The sequence below is a fragment of the Macaca thibetana genome, chromosome 7 (genome assembly GCF_024542745.1).
Source record: "Macaca thibetana thibetana isolate TM-01 chromosome 7, ASM2454274v1, whole genome shotgun sequence".
NCBI lineage: Eukaryota > Metazoa > Chordata > Mammalia > Primates > Cercopithecidae > Macaca > Macaca thibetana.
Window position 1 is genome coordinate 99,743,585 of NC_065584.1, and position 20,150 is coordinate 99,763,734.

The 20,150-nt window shown below is 41.0% G+C and overlaps 1 protein-coding gene across 1 annotated transcript in view; it reads left to right on the forward strand.

Moving 5' to 3' along the window:
- Nucleotides 1–20,150, forward strand: part of IQGAP1 (IQ motif containing GTPase activating protein 1) — a 209,616-nt gene that overhangs the window by 153,700 nt on the left and 35,766 nt on the right. Inside the window, exons 12-19 of the mRNA XM_050798029.1 lie at nt 632–716; nt 3,818–3,981; nt 4,173–4,333; nt 5,481–5,605; nt 7,195–7,358; nt 16,886–16,976; nt 17,155–17,322; nt 18,332–18,474. Of these exons, the coding sequence (XP_050653986.1) occupies nt 632–716; nt 3,818–3,981; nt 4,173–4,333; nt 5,481–5,605; nt 7,195–7,358; nt 16,886–16,976; nt 17,155–17,322; nt 18,332–18,474 (1,101 nt within the window). The remainder of the gene's footprint in view (nt 1–631; nt 717–3,817; nt 3,982–4,172; nt 4,334–5,480; nt 5,606–7,194; nt 7,359–16,885; nt 16,977–17,154; nt 17,323–18,331; nt 18,475–20,150) is intronic.

The following is a 20,150-nucleotide window of genomic DNA, read 5'->3' on the forward strand; positions in this document are numbered from 1 at the left end:
CAGCGTACATTGGTCAAAGTAAGTAGCATTAACGTGCTTAAGATTCTACGAACACTTTTCCCTTAGAATGTTTTGAGGCTTGGCCGGGCGCGGTGGCTCAAGCCTGTAATCCCAGCACTTTGGGAGGCCGAGACGGGCGGATCACGAGGTCAGGAGATCGAGACCATCCTGGCTAACACGGTGAAACCCCGTCTCTACTAAAAAATACAGAAAACTAGCTGGGCGCGGTGGCGGGCGCCTGTAGTCCCAACTACTCGGGAGGCTGAGGCAGGAGAATGGCGTGAACCCGGGAGGCGGAGCTTGCAGTGAGCTGAGATCTGGCCACTGCACTCCAGCCTGGGGGACAGAGCGAGACTCCGTCTCAAAAAAAAAAAAAAAAAAAAAAGAATGTTTTGAGGCTTTTCATGTAATATGTTTAAGAATGTACTGGTATCTGTAAAGTCACTCTACCCCAGCTTTGGCAAAGGCATTTGGCTCTAGCTGGGGCGGCCACCTTGGCTACGTGTAGCCTGAGCTGTCACTTATGACTATGGCTCTCTGTCCCTAGTGACTGCTTTTGAGAGATGAGAACCTTAAGACCTGGAGTCATAGGAATGAATAATCTTTACATAATTTTCTTTGCTTTTATCAGAGTGGTCAGACTGACCCCCTGCAGAAGGAGGAGCTGCAGTCTGGAGTGGATGCTGCAAACAGTGCTGCCCAGCAATATCAGAGAAGTAAGAGTCCATTGAAACAGTATGGGAGGAAAGTTGTGGCTTTGTGTTACTAAAGGGTCTGAGGTTAGCTTCTGTCACTCTCATCCCCCACCTGAGCCTACCAGCCGTAACCAACTGCCAGGTACTTTTGGTGGCAGGAGGGTTCCTCCAGTTTGTTGTTGTTGTTGTGGTTTTAATTGCTATGTAATAGTTGTACATATTTTGAGGGTACATGTGTTTTGTTTTGTTTTTTAAACCAACCAAGAAGCACTGACGTATGATATTTTGATACATGCATACAATGTGTAATGATCAAATCAGGGTAATTGGAATATCTGTCACCAATACATTTATCTTTTGTTGATGTTGGAAACATTCCAATTCTTCTGTCTATTTTGAACTATACATTATTGTTAACTGTTGTCATCCTACTGTGCTATCTAACACTAGACCTACTCCTTGTATCTAATGGTAATTTTGTACCCATTAGCCAACCTCTCTATCTCCTCCTCCCCACTACCCTTCCCAGCTTCTGGGAACCACCAGTCAACTCTACCTCCATGAGATCCACTTTTTTAGCTCCCATATATGAGTGAGATCAGGAGGTATTTGCCTTTCTGTGTCTGGCTTATTTCACTTAACATAATGACCTTCAGTTTTTATGGCTGAATAATATTCCATCATGTGTATATACTTTTTTTTTTTTTTTTTTTTTTTTTTTTTACCATTTATTCATTGATGGACACTTAGGTTGATTTCATATTTTGGCTATTGTGAATACAGCTGCAATAAACATGGGAGTGCTGATTTCCTTTCTTTTGGCCATATACCTAGCAGTGGGATTGCTGAATCATATGTAGTTTTATTTTAATTTTTTGAGGACTCTCCGTACTGTTTTCCATGGTGGCTATAGTAATTTACATTCCCATCAACAGTGTATGAGCCCTTTCTCTGCAGCCTTGCCAGCATTTGTTATATTTTGTCTTTGATAAAAGCCATTTTAATTGGAGTGAGAAGGTGTCTCATTGTGGTTTTGATGTGTATTTCCCTGATGATTAATGATGTTGAGCATTTTTTCATATACCTTTTGGCCATTTGTGTGTCTTCTTTTGATAAAAGTCTATTCAGCTTATTTGGCCATGTAAAAATTGGATTATTTGTGGGTTTTGTTTTTGTTTTTGTTTGCTGCTGTTTGAATTTCTTATGTGTTCTGGTTATTGTTGTCTTTTCAGATGGATCATTTGCAAATATTTTCTCCCGTTCTGTATGTTGTCTCTTCACTTTGTTGTTGGTTTCCTTTGCTTTGCAGAAGCTTTTTAGCTTGACATAGTCCCATTTGTCTATTTTTGCTTTCATTCCTTATGCTTTTAAGGTCTTAGCTAAAAGGCTTTGCTCAGACCAGTGTCCTGAAGCATTTCCCCAATGTTTTCTTCCAGTTGTTTCATAGTTTCAGGTCTTAGATTTAAGTCTTTAATCTATTTTGATTTATTTTTGTATATGATGAGAGATAGGGATCTAGCTTTATTCTTCTACATATGGTTATCCAGTTTTCTCAACACCATTTATTGAAGAGACTGTCTGTCTCAGCTCATTTTATGTTGCTATAAAGGAATACTTGAGGCAGGGTAATTTATTAGCTCACAGCTCTGCAGGCTGTACAAGAAGCAAGGCACCAGTATCTGCTCGGCTTCTGGTGAGGGCTTTTGTGTTGCATCAAAACATGAAGGAGAAGATCAAAGGGCAAATGGACTCATGTGAGGAGGGACCGATCCCCTGGGGTAGTGAGTAGGGGTCCTGGCTTTATAACAGCCCATTCTCATGAGAACGAATCCATTCTCCCCAAGAACCAATCCAATCTTGCAAGAGCTCACTACCACGAGAATGGCACGAAGCCATTGATGAGACATTTGCTCCCATGACCCACACAGCTCCCACTAGGCACTGCCTCCCACCACCACACTGGGGATCAAGTTTCTTCTTCTTTTCTTTTTTTTCATACCCTCAGGGTGATGTCAGGGATCAAATTTCAACATGAGATTTGGTAGGGACAAACAAACCGAATCCAAACCATAGCACTGTCTTTTCCCTAATGTGTGTTCTTGGTGCCTTTGTCAAAAAATGTTCTCCTCATGACTGTAAATGTGTGACTTTATTTCTGAGTTCTCTCTAGTGTTCCATTGGTCTGTGTGCCTTTTTGTTGTTGTTGTTGAGACTCTGTTGCCAGGCTGGAGTGCGGTGGCGCGATTTCAGCTCACTGCAACCTCCGACTCCCTGGTTCAAGCGATTCTCCTGCCTCAGCCTCCCGAGGAGCTGGGATTACAGTCACGTGCCACCATACCCACCTAATTTTTATATTTTTAGTAGAGATGGGGTTTCACCATGTTGACCAGGATGGTCTCGATCTCCTGACCTCGTGATCCACCTGCCTTGGCCTCCCAAAGTGCCGGGATTACAGGCATGAGCCACCACACCTGGCCAAGTTACTCCAGTTTTGGAAGTAGAACTGGAGTCAATGTAGGCTCACTTTGGCTCTCACACACTTCATGGTTTGTTAGGGAAATATCTGGAGAAGGTGAGACTTAAGGGTTTGCTAAGATTTGGATGGTGAAAGAGGAGAGAAAACATTCCTAGTGCAGGACAATGAGGGAAAAAGGAGGCGGGAGCCAAAGTACAGTTGTTGAAAGACGTCTTTAAGGAATGGTGGTTAGAATACAAATTTTGTAAATGTTTTGGGCTGAGTTGTGTAAGATCAAAGGGTGGAAACATTGTAGAAAGCTTTGACGGTAGCTTAAGAAGCCAGGCAGTAAGTGGGAGAAGGAAGAGATGGTTTAGGTGGGAAGTAGTGGTAGATATAGGATGAATTGAATAGGAAGAAAATAGGGATGAGGAGAACAGGTAGGAGGCTGCTTTTTGAAGAAAACATCTTTATTGAGATATGGTTCACATAACGTACAGTTCGCCCTTCTTCCTACAGAGGAGCCTGCTTTTTTAAGATGCAAGTTCCACTTCAAACTTGATGGCTGATAGCCACAGAATGTAATTTTTTTCCGTGAAGTTTGGCACCTTCTTCCCCTGAGGGCTCTCTAAGCCCACTGCATTTCTGACTCCTGTTTTCTACACAGGATTGGCAGCGGTAGCAGTGATTAATGCTGCAATCCAGAAGGGTGTTGCTGAGAAGACTGTTTTGGAACTGATGAATCCCGAAGCCCAGCTGCCCCAGGTGTATCCATTTGCCGCCGATCTCTATCAGAAGGAGCTGGCTACCCTGCAGCGACAGAGTCCTGAAGTGAGTTCACTAAACCTGTCCTGTTTGTGAGCAAAGTTGGGTGGAAGTGAATGTAATACCCACTTCTTGTGGTTAGGTAGAACTTTTTTTGCATAAACTTGGTTTTCTTTTGGTTTTGTTAAACTTATAACTCCCTGGGTCTTGGAGAATGTCTTTCCTCACTGTTTTCCCTTCTGTCCCTTTCTGTACAGCATAATCTCACCCACCCAGAGCTCTCTGTTGCAGTGGAAATGTTGTCATCGGTGGCCCTGATCAACAGGGCATTGGAATCAGGAGATGTGAATACAGTGTGGAAGCAGTTGAGCAGTTCAGTTACGGGCCTTACCAATATTGAGGAAGAAAACTGTCAGAGGTGGGTGTCCAGAGTGAAGTGAGTGAATCCATTACGTAGCTGTTAACTCTGTCTTTTGTATGTCAGTGCTCCGATTTTCTTTGCAGGCATTATTACTTTATCATGGTCATACTTTTGTTTGGTTCTACTTTGATTCATTTAATTCTTTGTTATGCTGAAAAATATGACATTCCGTTCCTAAATATGTAAGTAGGCTTATTGAAATATGTTACATAGTCAAAATAACACTATCTCTGACAAAGTTAAATAATACTTTTAAATATCATCTAACCCTAGCTAGTTCATTTTCATTCTTCTTCAGTTGTTCTCAAACTGTCCTTTATAACTGTTTTGTTGAAAACAGGATCCAGCCTAGGAACATGTATTATATCTGGCTGTTGTGTCCGTTGGGTATCTTTTAATCTAGAATTGTCTCTTTCTTCATGACACTGACTTGTTAAAAGGATGGGACCAATTGCCATGTAAGACATCCTATTTTATGGATAGTTCTAGTTGCTTTCTCATACCTGCCTTATTCCTGTAAATTAGAAATTAAATCTATATGTTTGTCATGATTCAGTTCAACATTTTTGGTGATGTGTATTTCATATTGCCTCATATCAATAGGCATATAAAACCCACGTTTTCCACCATTAGAGATACTAAGATTGATCCCTGGATTAGGGAGACCACTTACATTTCCATTGCATATTTATGTTTTTCCCTCATCACTAGAACATCATCTCTTTTGCACCGTCAAAATACCCAGTTTTCCCTTAACCTTTCCTGTGATTTTTTTTTAACCTAATTGATAATCTTTCCTAAATCAGTACCTTCAGTAAAAGTTGCCGATGATGATTTGTTGCTCTGTCATTCCTTCTGCATTTATTAGCTCATGTCTAGCCTTTTTTTCTTGTCTGTGGAGGAATTGCTTGAACTGCTGCCTTTGATTCTAGAGTTAGTCTTAATGTGGAATTTAGAATATGTGACAGGATATTGAGAATAAGTGATTTCTACTGCATTTTTGCACTTTGTTTAAAGCAACTATGCGGTTCCAAAACTGGCCTTGAGAATATATCAAATGGTTAGGATACCCTAGCAATCTTTGTTCCTTGAATATTTAAAAATGCTATGCTTAATGATCTTTTTACTTGGGGGTCTGGGGCAGGTATCTCGATGAGTTGATGAAACTGAAGGCTCAGGCACATGCAGAGAATAATGAATTCATTACCTGGAATGATATCCAAGCTTGTGTGGACCATGTGAACCTGGTGGTGCAAGAGGAACATGAGAGTGAGTTATCTTCCTGTCCTCCCCAAATAATGTCACTAGTAATGATGATGTGATTCCATGAAGTGGTTCAAAATACTATTCCTAGAAGGATTTTTGGGTGAGAGATTAAAAATATCTATATAACACAAAAAGCTAGAGTTGGATGTTGTTTTGAGAACACCAGGCAATTGCTATAATTAGGTATATGTCCAATAAGAACTAAATTTTGGGGGAGGTGAATTGAACATGATCTGTTATTTTTAAATGCTGTTATAACAAGTAGTTCTGACACTACATGGAATCGGGTGAAATTGCATAGGTTGTAGGCATGTTCCTCCACAAGACTCCTCTCACTTCAGACACCAGCTGAAAGCTGCAGAGTTCCCAGGCCACTGTACTTCTGAACAACTGGCTGCAAATTTGGAGGAGCTGTCTATCCCCTTAGTTTAATAATTTGCTAGAATGACACAGAACTCAAGAAAATGCTAGACTTATGATTACAATTTTATTATAAAATATATAAATCAGGATCAGCTGAAAGAAGAGAATCATCAGGCAATATCTGTGAGAGTCCCCAATATGAAGCCTCTGTGTTCTCAGGATGTGTCACTCTCCTGGCACATTGATATGTATCACCAACTAGGGAAACTCACCTGAACTTTGGGTGTCCAGAGTTTTTATTTGGGCTTCATTACATGTGCGTGATTGATAGTATTGGCTTTGCGATTAAACTCAATTTTCATTTGGCCTCTGCTCCCTGGAGATTGGGAGGCCAGGCTGGTATCACATGACTCTAAACCTCAAAGTCAATGGCTAGCCTCCATCCTTAAACTCTCAAGAGGCCAACCAGGAGTCATTGGTTGGCCTAAATTCAGGTGTGGGCAGAGGGGCCCACTATGAATAACAGAAACATACCTATCACTCAGGATATCCGAAGGTTCTTAGAGGCTCCTCCAGAGACAAAGACCAGCCAGACTTTTTATTATACAGCAGAGTCCTTACAAAAGCAGTGCGGCTGCCTAAGATACCTGGGGAATGAACATTTCTAATTTTAATTTGTATTTCCTGTGAGAAATATTCAACTGACTTAGTGGGAAGAGCCTTGCCTTGCATTAGGGAGCCCTGGGCTTGGATCTTTCTTCTGCCATTTGTTTGCTGTGTAATGTTGGAGAAGAGATTGCTAAGCCTTATTATTTCTTCTATAAAAGTGTTAAATTAGGTGACTTTTTAAGGACACTTGAACCTTTTTAAGACTCTGTGAATCCTTTGTGACTCAAGAATGTTTTTGATTACACATTCTGTGTACCTGAAAGCTATACAGTAAGGCCAGTTTCATAAAAATCCTCATCACTTAAGTTAGAGCAGTTAAAAATGAAACAAAATGACTTGAGCGTTCAATAGGAATATGAATACAAGCAAGTTTAGATGAAACAAACACTAATATTTAAAAAATTAAAACAGTGCTGCTTAATGGATGGTAAGTTGCAATTTGAATCATGGTTACTCTTAGGTGGATTTATGATTAGTTATGATTAGTTAGTATGTTTCATGATTGATTTGTTTATATACTTCCTTAATTTGAAAAAAAAACTTTATCTCTTTATATTTAGGGATTTTAGCCATTGGTTTAATTAATGAAGCCCTGGATGAAGGTGATGCCCAAAAGACTCTGCAGGCCCTACAGATTCCTGCAGCTAAACTTGAGGGAGTCCTTGCAGAAGTGGCCCAGCATTACCAAGACACACTGATTAGAGCGAAGAGAGAGAAAGCCCAGGTGAGTGGCATCGGAATTGTTCTTTCTGTTCAGAGCACCTCAGCCCTCCTAGAACAAAGATAGAGGTAGGAATATCTTCCTTGATTCATTCCGTGAATGCTTTCTGGGCACCCTTAGAATGAAAGCACTGGAGGGACACAAAAATGTGAGAGACATAAACTCCACCTTCCAGGAGCTCATGCTGTTTTACACATTTGGGTTTTTGTTCTTTTGTTTGTTGTTGACAGTCTTTTGTGTCTCTTTCAGTAAATTCTTTATTGAAATATAAGATCCAGGGCTGGGCGCGGTATCTCATGCCTTATAATCCCACAGCACTGTGAGAGGCCAAGGTGGGCAGATCACTTGAGGCCAGGAGTTCAAGACCAGCCTGGCCAACATGGTGAAACCTCATCTCTACTAAAAAAAAAAAAATGCAAAAATTAGCTGGGCATAGTGGTGCATGCCTGTAATTCCAGTTGCTTGGTAGGCTGACGCACAGGAATTACTTGAGCCTGAGAGGTAGAGGTTGCAGTGAGCCAAGATTTTGCCACTGCACTCCAGTCTGGGGGACAGAGTAAGACTCTGTCTCAAAAAAAAAAAAAAAATATATATATATATATATATATATATATGAGATCCAGAAAAATGAACAAGATAGATGGGTATGCAATTGCATAAATTTTCAAAAGGAGGCACACCTGTGTATTTGGCATTCAGATTGTAGAACCCATTACCAGCTCCACAGAGACCTTCCTCATATCCCCTTCCACCCTTAGCCACCCTCCATTTGATGGTAACCACTATTCTGATTTCTATTAGTAACACCACAATTCATTTCTGTCCACTTTTGAGCTGATTTAAGTGGGCTCTTTGTGTCTGGCTTCTGTTACCCTACATAATGTTCGTGACATGCATCCATGTGGTTGCATGGAGCCATCCTTTGTTCATTCTCATTGTTGTGTACTATTTCATTGTGTGATTATAAATTATTAGTGAAGTTTCTTGTTGTTGTTTTGTTTGTTTTTTTCAGACAGTTGTAAATAGGGCTTCTTTTTTTTTTTTTTTTTGAGATAGAGTCTTGCCGTGTCACCCAGGCTAGAGTACAGTGGCGCAATCTCAGCTCACTGCAACTTCTGCCTCCCAGGTTCACATGATTCTCCTGCCTCAGCCTCCCAGTACCTAGGATTACAGGCAAGAGCCACCATGCCCACCTAAATTTTCGTGTGTGTGTGTATTTTTAGTAGAGATGGATTTTCACCATGTTGGCCAGTTTGGTCTCGAACTCCTGACCTCAAGTGATCTGCCTGCCTCAGTCTCTCAAAATGTTGGGAATTACAGACGTGAGCCACCGCCCATGGCCTGTAAATACTGCTTCTATGAATATTTTAATTTTGGTTTATATATATATGTATATATACACACACATATATATGCATTTCTGTTAGGTATACATTTTGGAGAGGAGTTATGGCCATAGGGAATACATATATGAAGCTTTAATAATGTCATGAAGTTTTTTTTATGACGACTTAATTGAAACATAATTCACGTATCAGACAATTCAGTGTAAGTGGACTTTTAGTCTAATGTTGATAGAATTGTGCAGTCATCACCACAGTCAATTTTTGAACATTTTATCACCCCAAGAGAAACTCTGTACCCATTAGTAGTCACTCATTTTCCCTTAATCTGCCCCAGTGTCTATGGGTTTGTCTATTCTGAACATTTCATATAAATGGTATTACACAATGAATAGTCCTTTGTGATTGGCTTCTTTTAGCTTAGTTTATCCAAGTTGTAGCAGCAGCACTTCATTTCTTTTTGTTGCTGAATAGTATTCCATTGTATGGCTGTACCACATTTTATTTACTCATGAGTTGATGACATATGGATTATTTCCACTTTACCACATTTATCCATTCATGAGTTGATGACATATGAATTATTTGTGCTTTATCTATTCGTGATTTGATAGACAGCATGAGTGACAGCTATACAAGGTATATCTTCAATCTACTTCCCTTTTTAGATATGGAAGCCGACCTAGCTTATTCTCCAAAACCCCACTCCTCTGACAGTCAGATATAAGGCTCCTTTTGGAATTTCCTAGCAGCAAAAACAAACATTGCTACCACTGGCATACATAGAATCATTGCAGCCTGACACATTAGAGATTCTTAATCAGTAGAATTAGACTTTAAGCTTAGGAATCTGTATTTTAAAAATGACTTTTTCATTGTTCTGATGACCAGCCAAGTTTCGGAAACACTAATCCAATAAAATGATCAAAGACAGAGACTTCCATTTCTAGCTTCCCTAGAGCCAACTGCTTCTTACCCGTGTAAGTAAAATCAGTTGATCTCAATTTCCTGGCTATGAAATAGCAGTTGTGATTCAACCCTCTCCACAGCATCAAGTGACATTCTGCATAATAATGTCTCTTAAATGAAACCTGGTGGTATCTATCAGATACTACATTTACATGATTAGGACATGGTAATGTCAACTACTGCCATGGCAATGTAATCAAAGGAGATCGGTCAACATCATAATATTACCAACATACAAAATTACCCACTCCTCTACCCTTCACCCAAACTTACAGAGCCCACATGAATGTCATGTGCAAAAAGCTCCAGTACACTAAAACCTTGGTCTGTTTTTATACCTCTGGCTACTCAGAATTAAAAATTTCTTTTAGCACTTCCACTTGCTGCCTCACTTCAAGAATCTTCTGAAGGCTATGGTTCTATCCAGTTGTTGTTACTTAGTAAGCACTGAAAAGGAGATCAATCACAGTTAGAAAATAGATGTTAATTATGCTTTAATCAACAATTATTTGAGGGCCTACTACATACAAGGCAACTTCCTAGATAGCAGCAGCGTAAAAAGAGGCATAAACCTTGTCAGTGTCCTCAGCAAACTAGGTAGCAGGTAATACAAACATTTTAAAAGATGAGTTTGTATTACAATTACTTTGAACAACTTTATCTTCATAGTAGCATTATTCCTGATAGCCACAGTGGATAAAAAACACTATGTTTATCAAGTCACAAATAGATAAAGTGTAAATAATTGAAAAGGCTGTGTATGTGTTTTGTTTGGGTCATCGGAGATAAACTTTTTGAGGATGTGACTATAGAGTTTGAAGCATTTCCTTTGCTGTGGAATAACTTTTCAGACTTCATCAAAGGCGGAGGAAGTCAGGGGAGTTAAAGGAAAAATTGCTTAACATTGCCAGGCCCATCTGGATGAACTACACATTGGGTGGAATTGTTTTTTGTTTGTTTGTTTTTGGTTTGGGTTTTTTTTTTTTTTTTTTTTGGTTTTTTTGTTTGTTTGTTTTTGGCATCACCTGAGCATCTGAGTCTCCATCAGCCATTTGGGAGTGCTTTTAAAAATGCTTATCACTGAGTTACAAATTTAACAAGCAAAAGATCTTAATTTAAATTTGGTCTGTAGTTTTATTTTCTTCTGGTATCTTTGTGTTTGGTTTTGGTATCAGGGTAATACTGGCCTCATGACTTGAAGTTTTCCTTTTATATTTTGAAAGAGTTTGTAAAGGATTAACTAGTTCTTTAAACATTTGGTACAAGTCACCAGTGAAGCCACATGGTCGGGAATTTTTTGTGTGGGGGATATTTTTTGTTTTGTTTTGAGCTGCAATACTATACGGGAAAGGGGTCCTGATCCAGACCCCAAGAGATGGTTCTTGGATCTCACACAAGAAAGAATTCAAGGAGAGTCCATAAAGTGGAAGCAAGTTTATTAAGAAAGTGAAGGAATAAAAGAATGGCTACTTCATAGACAGAGCAACCCTGAGGGCCGCAGGTTGTCCATTTTATATTAATTGACGATATGCTAAACAAGAGCTTTATTAGATCTTTTCTGAGCCTGTGCACAGCCCACACATGCACTGTGGCCTCCTAGATCCCATCCAGGAATATGTCAAGCTGTCAGAGTTCTCCACGAACATCTCATTCTCCAACTCTTCCTTATAAGGTTTTTAGTTAGTCTCTTGTTTGCCTAAACTGTTATCCTTAATGTTTTTGACAATTGCTTCTGGAGAAAAGGCTGTTTGCACTGGATGAGCTCTTGGTCAGGTCAAATAAAGACAGCCTTGCGAGTGTGACCTCTGAACAGGTCAGCTAATGACAGTTCTCTGGGAATGAGGCTTTGAGGGGGTGATAGGAGGGGCAGATTGGAATTAGGGGAGTTTAAAGCACCACAGAACTCACTGTTCTGAGTTTCAGCTGTTTTTCTTGAATACACTCTCCAGTTTCTGCAGGCCTTTGGTTAATTTCTGTCGTATTGAAAAAACTGCCGGGTGCAGTGCTCATGCTTGTAATCTCAGCACGTTGGGATGCCAAGGCGGATGGATGGCTTGAGCCCAGGAATTTGAGACCAGGCTGGGCAAGATGGTGAAACCCCGTCTTTACAAAAAATAAAAATATTAGCTGGACGTGGTGGTGTGCGCCTGTGGTCCCAGGCACTTGGGAGGCTGAGATGGAAGGATCACTTGGGCCTGAGGGGCTGAGGTTGCAGTGAGCCAAGATTGCACCACTGCACTCCAGCCTGAGTGACAAAGCAAGACCCTGTCTTAAAAAAAAAGGCTGGGTGCAGTGCCTCATGCCTGTAATCCCAGCACTTTGGGAGTCCCAGGCTGGCAGATCACCTGAGGTCAGGAGTTCGAGACCAGCCTGGCCAACATGGTGAAACCCCATCTCCACTAAAAATACAAAAAATTAGCTGGGTATGGCAGCGGGCACCTGTAATCCCAGCTACTCAGGAGGCTGAGGCAGGAGAATCACTTGAACCCAGGAGGCGGAGGTTGCAGTGAGCGCCGCTGCACTCCAACCTGGGTGACAAGAGCAAAACTGCATCTCAAGAAAAAAAAGAAAAAAACTGATGCTGGTGATTGTTTGCCAGTGTGCCAGTGTTTTTTGTTTGTTTGTTTTTCATGGTGGAGAGGATTTTCAGAAATCTTTACCATTTTCACTCATGTCTTGTCTCTATTTAAATTAAGCATTTGTGGGACTCTTGATAAAAGTGGATTACTAATCATGAGTAGTAAAGTCTGAATGCAAGACATGGATATCAGGGCTCCTCTGGATCTCATTTTATAATTAAGAATATGAATGACTTGGGCCATATGTGGTGGCTTACACCTATAATCCCAGCACTTTGGGAGGCCAAGGCAGGCGGATGACTTGAGGTCAGGAGTTTGAGACCAGCCTGGCTGACATGGCGAAACCCCATCTCTACTAAAAATACAAAAATGTTCCAGGTGTGGTGGCACACCCCGTAGTCCCAGCTACTCAAGAGGCTGAGGCAGGAGGATTTTTTGAACTCAGGAATAGGAGGTTGCAGTAAGCTGAGAGATCTCACCACTGCACTCCAGCCTGGGTGACAGCAAGGCTCCACCTCAAAAAAAAAAAACAAAAAAAAACAAATAAAAGAAGAAAGAATAAGAATGAGTTAAATCGTCCGGGCACAGTGGCTTATGCCTGTAATCTTTGTACTTTGGGAGGCCAAGGTGGGTGGATCATGAGGTCAGGAGATGGAGACCATCCTGGCTAACAGGGTGAAACCCCGTCTCTACTAAAAATACAAAAAAAAAAAAAAAAAATTAGCCCGGCATGGTGGCAGGCGCCTGTAGTCCCAGCTACTCGGGAGGCTGAGGCAAGAGAATGGCGTGAACCCAGGAAGCGGAGCTTGCAGTGAACCGAGATCGGGTCACTGCACTCCAGCCTGGGCGACAGAGCGAGACACTGTCTCAAAAACAGGAATGACTTAAATCTCTCTCTGACCTCTTTGTGTGTATATGCACTTGTGCACACATGCTTATATGCATGTAGCTAGTAATCAGCTGGTTCACACCGGCACAGCTGTACCAGTTGTTAGGACATTGAAATACTTCTATTTTGTTTGGTACATTGTTACTGTCCCAACCCTCCCAATATGTGTGCCATCACTCCCCAACTCTAATTGAAATCCCACTATACGGCAACTAAACCAGCAGTGGCCATAAGGACTCTGCTCCATCCTAATTGGTCAGTGCTTATGCTGTATAGTTGATAAATATGTTGTACAGATTTGTGTATGTGTGTTTATGTGTGTATGTGGTATATATGTGGTTATGTATTTATATATGTAATATTGTGTCTATCATCACACATGCAAACCATGCCACATAGTAAAGGCTTTTTAAAAAGTTTTGAGTGGTGAGAGGTGCCCTTTAGAGGGATGTGTAAGTGTGTGCTTTCCATATACATATGTACATAACATAGTCATTCTTTTGTCTCTTCTCTCTTTCCCTGTGTTTTGTGTCTTCTTCACCTCTTCTACCTCCAATCATTGCCCTCTCTTTTTAAATTCTGACTTCTGGTCCTTATCTCTTTACCTCTTCTGAAATGCAATGAGTGTTTCTAAGTGTCAGAGTTGTTAGAGAGCTGTACTTTAATATATCTTATATAGCATTTTTACAGCAAATCTGTTTTCTGTCCATAATATCCAACCTGGGTTTTAACACTCTGCTCAGTGATTTGAGTTAATCTTAGGTGATCTCTTTAAAATAAATTTTACCAGAAGGATTTAGGTTTTGTCATTTTATTCAGTCTAATTGGAGCAGAAAGAACCTGGGATGAGGTAGTGTATGCTCTCTCTTTCCTTTTTCATTCTGGTGAGGGGCTTTTCTCTATTATGTTTCCCTGAAACACCTGAGACACCCATCCATTCACTTTTTCTTGCCTTTCATACTATTGCTCTACTGCTTATTTCTTAAGGAGTATGTATGAAAGGTTTTACTTTAATCTGCATGGGGCAAGGAAGAAAGAATTCTGAATGCTCAGAAAGGCTCTGCCTTTCTCTCTGAATGCAAGGGAGGTTGTGCTAAGTCTCACAACTTTGCTTACAGCAGATTCTGCTCAGATATCTGTTGTATGATTATCCCAGAAGTGAACCAAAAATGACTTGATTCTGTGGAAATGCTTCTGTTTTTATGATGCACGGAGTTTTATACTGCTTCTCTTGGAGACCGGACCATCAGCCCTCTTGCTTATGACTTGTCAATTTAAGTTGTTACAAGCCTGCAGCTGACTCATTGTATTGTCTCACATTGGAAATATTGCCTAGTATTTCCAGTAGTTATTCTTAGGACTCTAGGGGATTGTGTGTTGTCAGTTTCTATTTTCGGTAATAGGAAGCGGCTAGTGGTAGGAAGGTACTAGGTTCTGCAGCTTTTAAGTGATTTATTTGTTCTTGCGTTCTGTTTATCTGTTTACTCTTTTCCTATCCCAACACTGTGAGCTTCTTAAAATTGGGACAGTGCCTCTTAGAATTGTAAGGCCAGAACCTACCACAATTAGGTTAAATGATCTTTCTAAAAGACTCCATTTAGGAGAAATCACTGCTTTCAATTTCAGATGCTTTCCCTTGCCCTTATTCTGTCACCTGCACTCTTTATAAATTGTAGGAATTGTGGCTGCCTCACTATATGGAATGAAATGTTGTGTCTTTCTCTGATAAAACAGGAGGAAAGCCAAGCCTTCCCTAAGGTTTTGTGACTTCAGCTGTTGGGCAGTCAAACATTTCACTTTGCGTCACAGCTCAGACCCTCATTTGGACACAGTTATGGTGATTTATTGAGTTCTTTATTCTGCCTCATTCGTGCCTTGGCAAATTATATTCACATCAGGCAATCTAAATGAATTTTTGAGCTGCTGTTTATACCAATTGCTGTTAGCTCAAGCCTCATGAGTATGTTAATTTTGTTGGGTCTGCCCAGATCACCACAAACATGACTCCCACAACCTGGCCACTTTAAAACCTGAAGTGTCTTGTCTTTTCTAGAGAAGAGTGCCCCAGTATTCTGCTGAATTGATGCTTTCTGTAAAGACCTTACAGGCATCTTAACAAAGGACCCCCACTCTTTGAAATCGTTGAAGCTTGCAAAACCTCAATGTGACCACGGAAATCTAACGGGGTTATCAGCAGTGGTTTCTAATTCTGACTCTCACACTGCGAGTAGGTAGAAGTAGAATCCTGTTGTGCTAACTCTCAGTAACGGTAGTGACTACCTGGGGCTAATCCTTAAACTACTTCCCCAAATTGGAATATGGCAGCCACATTCTTGAAAATTGGAAGATACGACTGGGCGACGTGGTTCACGCCTGTAATCCCAGCACTTTGGGAGGCCGAGACGGGCGGATCACAAGGTCAGGAGATTGAGACCATCCTGGCTAACACGGTGAAACCCTGTCTCTACTAAAAAAAAATACAAAAAATTAGCCGGGTGTGGTGGCGGGTGCATGTAGTCCCAGCTATTCGGGAGTCTGAGACAGGAGAAGGGTGTGAACCTGGGAGGCGGAGCTTGAGTGAGCAGAAATTGCGCCACCACACTCCAGCCTGGGCCACAGAGCGAGACTCCATCTCAAAAAAAAAAAAAAAAAAAAATGGAAAATACTAGAGGAAGATATTTCTACTAATCTATTTCTGTTTAAAATGCCGTTCAGAGCAAATGCTCACCAACAAGCTCTTTTAAAAAAGAAAATTGTCTTAACGAATTTAGAAAGAGGAACGTAAGTCACCTCCACTACATCATACATCTTCTCTGTCTGCAATAGTCAACTCAGACTATGCTGTGAGGCTGTACTAAGGAAAGTAATCACAACATTCGTTATGTTTCTCTGTGAAAATTTGCTTTTAAGTTCCCAGCAACTGATTTAACATTCAAGTTTTAGGATATCAGCTGGTAAGAAATGTAGACTGCCTGTAGTGACTCCTGGCTTTAAATGTGATACTTCAAAGGTTCTGGTTAAAGTAAGACTTGGCAGTCTTAAAAACATTAGTAGTCATAGAGAACATTAACTTCCTCTGAATATTGTTGGCAAAGGAGGCTTTCAAATAAGTACTGCATATTTATATATATACCCTGGCCCTTGTCACCCTGTTAAAGTCTCTGGACCCCTTCCCAATCTATCTGGGCCTCTTGCCCCTTCTAGCTGAACTACTCCTCCTGAATCACTTAAATTCATCTTTATATAATCTTCACCTACATGTGAGCCATTTCCCTTATGACCTTTACCAGTTTGTTCATTTTGGGAGACAGGGTCTTACTATGTTGCCCAGGCCGGAGTGCAGTGGTAAGAACACGGCTCACTGCAGCCTAACCTCCTGGGCTCAAGCAATCCTTCTGCCTCAGCCTCCCTAGTAGCTGGGACTATAGGCATGCACCACCATGCCTGGCTAATTTTTTTAGAGAGAGATGGGGTCTCATTATGTTGCCCAGGCTGGTCTCGAACTCCTGGGCTCAAGCATTCCTCCTGCCTCAGCCCCCCAAAGTGTTGGATTACAAGTGTGAGTCACTGCACCCAATCTTTTACCAGTTTTTTGATGCCTACTTCTTCCATTTGACTAACCCACGTGTCTCATATTTTTTAAGCCTGTTCTTCCATATTGAATTGTGTCTGGGAAACCCCCCTCATCACATGTATGTTACAGGTACCCCAATTTCATGACTTTAATATTTTGGTTTCAATGATATGTAGGAAATCCAGGATGAGTCAGCCGTGTTATGGTTGGATGAAATTCAAGGTGGAATCTGGCAGTCCAACAAAGACACCCAAGAAGCACAGAAGTGTATGTATCACCTGTTTTATTTCTGTTTTGGTGGAGGCTGGGGATGACAAGGTGCTCCATACAGCTTGACCAAGATAGGTATGGGGGAACAATTTGCCAGTAGATATAGTTAAGTGAACCAGTATGTGAGTTTAGACACTCTCTAAACTATTCTAGTAACAATTCTTTCCCGGAATAGTTGCTTTAGGAATCTTTGCCATTAATGAGGCAGTAGAAAGTGGTGATGTTGGCAAAACACTGAGTGCCCTTCGTTCCTCTGATGTTGGCTTATATGGAGTCATCCCTGAATGTGGTGAAACTTACCAGAGTGACCTTGCTGAAGCCAAGAAGAAAAAACTGGCAGTAGGTGAGTTCTGGGGTAATACATATGTGCCCTGAAGCTAACCCTTGAGTATACGAGGGGACAGATGTAGAGGAAAGGGATAAGCTATAGGGAAAGATCTTTTAGCATAGATGTACGGTACTTATTTTAAAGGAGATAAAAATCTCTGTTTTTGAAAATATCCTTTTCCCCCCCTTTGTGGACAGCTGTGTTAACAAGGCCAATTTTCTGAGAATGTGGGAAAGATTAAAATATTTAACTGCTTATCTTTCACAGAGTAGCAGTGGTTCTGATTAAGCCTATAGGCAATTAAAAGTAGTTTGAGTATAAAAACCAGGAAAAACTTAAGATTTTTTATCACATTTTATGGACTTTTAAAAATTGAAAAACTGGGCCGGGTGCAGTGGCTCACGCCTGTAATCCCAGCACTTTGGGAGGCCAAGGCGAGTGAATTGCCTGAGGTCAGGAGTTCAAGACCAGCTTGGCCAACATGGTAAAACCCTGTCTCTACTAAAAATACAAAAATTAGCTGGGCGTGGTGGCGTGCGCCTGTATTCCCAGCTATCCAGGAGGCTGAGGCAGGAAAATCACCTAAACCCAGGAGGCAGAGGCTGCATTGAGTCAAGAGCGTGCCACTGCACTCCAGCCTGGGCGACAGAGCAAGACTGTGTCTCAAAAAATAAATAAATAAATTGAAAAATTGGAGAGGCTCAATGGTTGCAAATTTTTTAAGACAGACAGGCCTTAAACATAGGCTTTGGAATAAACAAAGTTAATCATGGTTAATTCCATAATTGCACATCATAGGTATTTTCTTCTTACAGACATAAATGAGCTAAGTTAGTCATTACAAAGCCATAATTTAATGGGGGCTTAGGATCCCGCCTTTACTCTCACAGATCCAAGGAGCAGCTTTTGGAGTGGTCTTCATTTAGACTGTGAGAACTGACTGTAATAATCCTGCAGTTCGGGATGTGTACAGCTGGGGAGTGTGGCTCTGGGTGTCTTCTATCTTTCCTTTATTTTCTGCCAGGAGATAATAACAGCAAGTGGGTGAAGCACTGGGTAAAAGGTGGATATTATTATTACCACAATCTGGAGACCCAGGAAGGAGGATGGGACGAACCCCCAAATTTTGTGCAAAATTCTATGCAGCTTTCTCGGGAGGAGATCCAGGTAAGTCACCTTTCTTCACATAAGAAGAAGCTGAGAGAAAGTGTTTTCAAGCTATGATATTACTAAGAGGAAAAGGGCGTGTGGTCAGAAACCCTAGACTAAAACTGAGGTTATGTAATGAGCTGTTTTGGGCTAATTTTTTTGTAGTAGTTGGGGTAGTGACTAAGGCCTGAATTTGTAAAACATCTGAATTATAGAATTAAGTGATATGAACCATGTGCTAAGAAAAGTTAGATGATCTATAAAAGAAAAATGGAAGGTTGCTGACTCCATTAAATGCAACTTCTTTAATCTTTCCCAGTTTGTATTTTCAGTCTCTTTTCTGACTGTTCCACGAATTATATTAGCTACAACCTGCACTTTCAAATAAAGGTAGCGTTTTCATAGAGCTTTTAAAGTACTTTTTCATCTTCTGTGTCTTTGTGTCTTTGCTTATGCTGTCCAACAGTTTTTTTTGTTGTTGTTGTTGTTGTTTTTTTTTTTTGAGACAGAGTCTTACTGTGTCACCTAGGCTAGAGTGCAGTGGTGCAGTCTCGGCTCACCGCAACCTCCACCTCCCTAGGTTCAAGCGATTCTCCTGCCTCAGCCTCCCGAGTAGCTGGGATTACAGACGTGTACCACACCTGGCTAATTTTGTAATTTTAGTAGAGACGAGGTTTTGCCCTGTTGGCCAGGCTGGTCCCGAACTCCTGGCCTCAAGTGATCCACCCACTTCAGCCTCCCAAAGTACTGGGATTACAGGTGTGAGTCAGCGCACCCAGCCCATTCAACAGTTATTTGTCAGATACCTCAAATGTAGCAGGTACTCTTCTAAGGAATGGGGATATAGTCATGAACCAAAGTCTCTGCTGTCGTGAGATGTCTCTCTCCTGCCATCCATATCTGTCAAAATTCTATCCTTCCCTTTGTACTGATTCTTGATACAAAAAAAGAAAAAAATTCAGGCTGGGCATGGTGGCTCACACCTGTAATCCCAGCACTTTGAGAGGCCAAGGCAAAAAGACTGCTTGAGCCCAGGAGTTCAAGCCAGCCTGGGCAACATGGTGAAACCTCATCTCTACAAAAAATACAAAAATTAGCTGGGTGGGCGTAGTGGTGTGTGTCTGGGATTCTAACTACTTGGGAGGATGAGGTGGAAGGATCAGTTGAACCCAGGAGGTCAAGGCTATAATGAGCCACGATCCCAGCACTGCATTCCTGCCTGGGCAACAGAGCAAGACCCTGTCTCAGAAAAATAAAATTTAATTTAAAAATTCAGTCCTCCTTAAAAATTCAGTCCTCCAAACACACCCATCTCAAGTCACCTCCTCTAAGAATCTTTTTAAAATTTCCTTTCCTTACCCCCTTCATCTTCCTTTGAAGCTCCCAAAGAACTTTGTATTCATTCAGAATTTAATGTACTTGGATTCGAATTTTAGTCACATTTGTGCTTGTCTATGCCCCCTAGTAGTTTTTAAGGTGAGCTGCTAAGTTTGCAGTACTTTCTCTAAGTGGGAGTTACATTGTCGTTGATAGACTGTTGAGGACTTTTAAGGCTTAACTTGGTGCTGCACTCCTGTCAATTAAACCAGAGTTGTTTAATGAATGTTAAAGGGGAAGAATATATACTGAGGGAAGATGTTCAGTAAGCTCCTGTAGGTCATGATTAGACACATTACTAATAGACATTCAAGATT